This window comes from Balaenoptera musculus, chromosome 7, assembly GCF_009873245.2.
Source record: "Balaenoptera musculus isolate JJ_BM4_2016_0621 chromosome 7, mBalMus1.pri.v3, whole genome shotgun sequence".
NCBI lineage: Eukaryota > Metazoa > Chordata > Mammalia > Artiodactyla > Balaenopteridae > Balaenoptera > Balaenoptera musculus.
In genome coordinates, this window is record NC_045791.1 from 105301685 (window position 1) to 105307405 (window position 5721).

The 5721-nt window shown below is 59.6% G+C and overlaps 1 protein-coding gene across 2 annotated transcripts; it reads left to right on the forward strand.

Moving 5' to 3' along the window:
* Positions 1–241: 241 nt before the first annotated feature.
* Positions 242–5337, forward strand: PTMA (prothymosin alpha). 2 transcript variants are annotated; one of them, XM_036858630.1, is made up of 5 exons: positions 242–482; positions 3314–3385; positions 3635–3731; positions 4241–4314; positions 4592–5337. In XM_036858630.1, the coding sequence occupies exons 1-5, from the start codon at positions 438–440 to the stop codon at positions 4637–4639; spliced, it is 336 nt and encodes a 111-aa protein (XP_036714525.1). In that variant the 5' UTR covers positions 242–437; the 3' UTR covers positions 4640–5337. The 2 variants fall into 2 exon arrangements, with proteins under 2 accessions (XP_036714525.1, XP_036714526.1); XM_036858631.1 differs by having other exon boundaries at positions 245–482; positions 3638–3731.
* Positions 5338–5721: the final 384 nt, after the last annotated feature.

Sequence of the window (5721 nt, forward strand, 5' to 3'; positions counted from 1 at the left end):
CGCGAGCGCGCGCCCCTCCCCCACGGCGTTGCTGCCGAGGAGACCCAGCAAACTCAGGCCTTGAATGACAGTACGGCCGGCGACTGCGCAGCGCGGGACGCACGAAGGCACTGCCGCTTTAAGCACGCTTGCCCATTGTTCGGAATCGAGCCAATGAGTGAGCGCCCGCTCCCTGCTCTAAGCCAATAGCATTCGGGCAAGGGAGGCCGAGCGCCGCCCACTAATCTATATTAAAGGTTCTGGCGCCGCGTGAGTTCTCCACTGGCTGCTCTGAAAAGCCATCTTTGCATTGTTCCCGTGTCTGGCTCACCGCTCGCCGCAGCCACCTCCGCCGCGCGCCTCCTCCGCCGCCGCGGACTCCGGCAGCTTTATCGCCAGAGTCGTCGAACTCCCGCTTTCTTTTTAATCCGTGCATCGGATCACCGGCGTGCCCCATCATGTCAGACGCGGCCGTGGACACCAGCTCCGAAATCACCACCAAGGTGAGGTTAGACGCCGCCCGCCCCTTTGGGGTTCGCGCGCCGCCACCACCGGAGCGGTGTTTGGCGCGCGGCACCTGGGTACCCCGAGCCCGCTGTTGCTCCCTTCTCCTGGGAGCCCGCCCGCCCCCAGCCTAGGCCCCCAGGCAGCCCACTCTTTGTGCTTGCGGGGGAGGGGGCGGGAAGCACCGTGGGCAAACGTAATGCCCGTCGGGGAGTGGGCCGGGGCCCTCAGGGACCCGGAGGGGCTGGCGCGGAGGCTGAGAGGCTCGAGGCGAGGCTGCTCCACGGCTCTCGAAACTTGTTTGTGACTCGTCTGAGTGGCGGCGGGAGGATAGGGGCCGGGCTGGGGGTCGTCGGCCCGCGGGGCGCACGGAAATAACTTTGAAACTCCAGCGCGTTTGGAATCGGAAGTGCTGGGGGGGGGCGCGTGTGCGGGCGCAGACCGGCTGCGGGAAGTGGCGGCTCCGCGGCGAGCGCCCGCCGGCGGCGCTGCTCTTTGTTCGGCGCCGGACCGCTGCGTTTCGCGCCTTGTAGTGGGTCCGAGAAGGCTTATCTGGACTAAGCTCTGATAAGGCGGAGTGGGGCGGCGGGCCGGCGGGCCGCTACGTTGGTTGTCTCCGCGGAGGTGTGAAGGTCTTCTCCGCCCTGGGTGCCCTCTGGGAGGTGGGGATGGGCGTCCGGGGTTGGGGGCAGTGTGCCGGGAGCAGCCGCCCAGCTTCAATAATTCTCCAGCAATACCGGGCTTGACTGAGGAGGAGGCGAGCCCACGCGCTGGAGGGGAGGAAACGGAAAGTGAAGGAGCGGCGCGCCGGGGCGATGATGGGCGCCCCCCGCGGCTGCCCGGGGGCACCGTATTTGCGGCTGCTCCGGAGGCTACGCGGGCGAACAAAAGCTGCGGCCGCGACTGGCTTGTTGCGGGGTCGAAGCGGGCACCAGAGGCTGTTGGGGCCCGGTGCTGCGGATTTACTGCCCTCGGTTTTGAGGTCCTGCGCGTTTGGCGCAGCTCCGCTCCTGCGCGCCGCATCGGTCCCGCTGCCTGCCCCGGGGAGTGTCTCCGCCCTCGGCGGGAGCACGGTACTTTAAGAAGGGACCACTTTTTTATCCTTCGGCCCTTGTTCGCGCCTCTGTCGTGCCCCTGCAGGGACGAGCGCGAGTCACCTTGGCGTCTCCTTAACCCCTGTGCCCCTGGCGTCACCTCTGGTTCTTTCCCAGGAGCGACTCCCCCGAAGGAGCGGAGATTGGGACCCGGATCTCCGCAGGGGCTTCCTCCGGTCCTCTCTGGGCCCAGCCGGGGAACTAGTTCGGAGGAGAGGGTCAGCCCTACCCAACGCGGGCTTTCGCTTTCCTCCAAGGTGATTTCCCGTTAAGAGCACTAAAGAGCCTTGTGGAGTGCGTCTCCGACGGCTTCGGGCTGTGGGACTAAAAAGGCCCCGCGGACTTCGGGGCAGTCTCCCGCGGGACTTTGCCCGCCAAATGCAGAGACTTAGATACCGCGCATCTAGGCCTGCGCGGGGAGGCGGCGGGGGCGTCCAGAGACCGGGAAAGACAGGAGAGCAACTGGCGCGCGCTCGGCGGTGCCAGGGCCGCCCGCGGGCGCCGGGTCTCCGGGGTCAGGGGCGCACTCGGCTGCTCCGGGCCACGTGCTCCGCGCGCGCGGTGCGTGCAGAGGCCCGCGCGCAAAGCCCGCCGGGCGGGGGTGCGCGCCTGCGCGCCGCGACCTCCCCGCCCCCACAGCTCCCCGGGGCTCCGGCCACCAGGGGGCGGGAGCGGGCGGCGCCGGGGTCCGCTGTGGGCTGGACGGGGAGAAGCTGGAGGACGGGGCCGGCAGGTGCCCGGGGGCTGTTCGCAGGACGGCGGCTGAGCGCCCTCCGCTCCCGCGCCATTCGACGCCTGTTTGTGATGGCGGCGGAGTCTGCCGCACTGAAAAAGTTACGGGGCTTCGGAGTGTCCGCGGCGGCGCTGCCTTTTGGAACCCGGGCCGTGGCCGCCTTGCGAGGCGCGGTCCGACGGACACAGAGGTGACCCGCGGACGGGCGAGAGAGGCAGGGGCGGAAATAGGGCGCTGCAGGCGGCGCGCCTGAGTGCCAAAAGGCCTCGCTCGGGCTCAGGAGAGCGTCCCCTGAGCCCGCGCCCATTTCCAGGCATCGGTCTGCCACCTCCTGGGACAGCTGTTGGGTATGGAGGGATTGGTGGGATTCCGGTTCCTTCAGATAAAAAAAAAAAACAAAACGTGCGCTTGCCAGGTCCTGCGCTACCGCGGGCTTGGAGCTCGAGCTCGGCTGCGGGGCCTCTGGCTGGTGAGGCGGCTTCCCCGGTTTTGCCGGTTAGCTCCCTCCCATTCCCTTCCCAGGCTAGTCCACCCGCGGGAGTCCTCCCGCAGGGTCAGGGCCCTCCCCCCATTGCCTTATTTATTTACGGCACATGCTTGGTGTCTTCCAAGAAGGATTTGTGAGAGGCGGAGCTCCCTCTGGTTGGAAACAAGTACGTGACGAGTGTGTGAGTGAAGTGTTCCCAGGCTCGTCTGCCCGGCCAGACAGGTTTCAGGCTGTGGTGCCACATGGCTCCTTTCCTAAGAAGCAGGAGTAAAGCCGCAGGGAGAACAGCCGTCGTGGGCCTTTTTTTTTAAAGTGTGTTTGTTTTTAAGGGTTGAGAAGTAGGACGAAATCCTGACCATAGACACTCAGTATCTTGTGCTCCGTCCACCTGTAACATTCAGCTTTTAGCTTTGGACATCCAGATCAGCACTGCATCCCTCGTACTTGAAGGCCTGGGCTCCTTTGGCAGCCCTGGGTTGCTCAAAAGACTGACTGGCTTCCTTTTCCGTTTTGAAGGACTTAAAAGAGAAGAAGGAAGTTGTGGAGGAGGCGGAGAATGGGAGAGAGGCACCTGCTAACGGAAATGCTGTGAGTGTCCACCTTGGACATGACCCCGTAGCAGCTCCTGGCTAAGATTTCTTACTTAGACTTTGGGCTTAATCCGGGGGGGGAGGGGGGGAGGCCTTGGACAATTATGTGTCAGGATCTCTTGGTGGAGCTTCAGGGGGCGTCTCTTAGGTGGTCTGGTCTGTAGAAGCATTGGGCAGGGTCTGGAAGAAGGGATGGGGCAGAGTGATGTTCTGTCCTCATCTGTAAGCTGGTCTGTTTTCTGTCGAGGAGAACGAGGAAAATGGGGAGCAGGAGGCCGACAATGAGGTAGATGAAGAAGAGGAGGAAGGTGGGGAGGAAGAGGAGGAGGAGGAGGAAGGTGATGGTGAGTAGCTTTGTCTCTTTTTTGGGGGGTACCTTTTTTTGTCTTCTCTAGCAGATGGGGAGGGATTGGGGGCTCCTCGGGGGTGGCAGATCGAATGGACCACCTATGACTGGGCTTGCACCTGCAGAGCCCGCATCTTTTTCCTTGCTTTAGGTTAGTGGTGTGGAGCTGTGCCCCAAACACCACGGTCACACTCCCACTGCAGAGTGCCGTCCACACTGATCAGTTGGACTGGCTTCTCTGGGTTTTTGCTTGCGTCTTCTTTCTCTGGAGACAAGATGTCTGCGATGGGCAGTGTGGGTACCCTGACTGCCCAGTTTGTCAGGCAGCAGAGAGATCAGGGGCACTCCATCCTGCCAAGACTGTTACTGGGACATTGCCCAAGGAGCTGCAGTTTTCCTGTCCCCCTCCCCGTTTCTGGCTGCCACTGTGTGGGAGAATACCAAGACCCTCCCTGGTTGGCTAAGGAAGGCAGAGTGCTTTACCTACCTGGGCTTTATTCTTTGCAGGTGAGGAAGAGGATGGAGATGAAGATGAGGAGGCTGAGGCTGCTACAGGCAAACGGGCAGCTGAAGATGACGAGGTGGGTCTGGTCTGGCTTGACTGGGGGAGAGGGTTGGGATCTGAGGCACTAAAACTGGAGGGGCTGATGGGACTTCAGTAGTTGTAGTTGGCGTGGTGGGTGGTCCCGAGTGGTTCCCTTCTCATCTTGAGCAGGAACAGGAAGGAACATGGGCCCAGCCTCCCAGAGGCCTCTGGGGCTGCTTGTGCCCGTCTTGGCTCTGCCAGCAGGAGCTGAGGCAGTTGGTGGGTGGGCCCGGTGGGTTGAAAAGGGACCTTGACCATCTTTCCCTTCCCAGGATGACGATGTTGACACCAAGAAGCAGAAGACCGATGAGGATGACTAGACAGCAAAAAAGGAAAAGTTAAACTTAAAAGGCCACCGTGACCTATTCACCCTCCACTTCCCGTCTCAGAATCTAAACGTGGTCACCTTCGAGTAGAGAGTCCCGCCTGCCCGCCCGCCCACTGCGGGCAGCGCCACCGCAGACGACACGCGCTCTCCACCACCCAACCAAAACCACAAAGCGAATTTGCAACAGGGGAGGAAAAAAGAACCAAAACTTCCAAGGCCCTGCTTTTTTTCTTAAAGTACTTTAAAAAGGAAAATTTGTTTGTATTTTTTATTTACATTTTATATTTTTGTACATATTGTTAGGGGGTCAGCCATTTTTAATGATCTCGGATGACCAAACCAGCCTTCGGAGCGTTCTCTGTCCTACTTCTGACTTTACTTGTGGTGTGACCATGTTCATTATAATCTCAAAGGAGAAAAAAAACCTTGTAAAAAAAGCAAAAACAACAACAAAAAAACAATCTTATTCCGAGCATTCCAGTAACTTTTTTTGTGTATGTACTTAGCTGTACTATAAGTAGTTGGTTTGTATGAGATGGTTAAAAAGGCCAAAGATAAAAGGTTTCTTTTTTTTTCCTTTTTTTGTCTATGAAGTTGCTGTTTATTTTTTTTGGCCTGTTTGATGTATGTGTGAAACAATGTTGTCCAACAATAAACCGGAATTTTATTTTGCTGAGTTGTTCTAACAAAGCTGTCTCAAGCCTGGTTTTTCTATTTTGGTTTCTTTTGCTTTCTGTTTTTCTTCTTTTAGTTTCGGGGGCAAGGAGAACAGGGGAGGATCTTGAACTCTGGCCCAGCTGTCCTTCCTGGGGACAGTGGATTTGAGGACACCAGTTGGGTGGGAGATGTGCCCCTTGGGCAGCAGGGTCTGGTGGGTGGCCCTGCTAGTCTAAGACTGAGCTGCAGTTGCCTGCTGGGACGTGGTGGGAGCACTGGGGCTATGGGCTGGAAGGGGAGCCGCTTACCAGTTTGGTCCCTTCCTGCTGACTTGTACTGGGAGCCTCTTCTCAGGACCCTGTCATTGGGTGCTGCCATGTTAACCCGGTTGCCCTGGCAGGAGGTGTATACATCTCC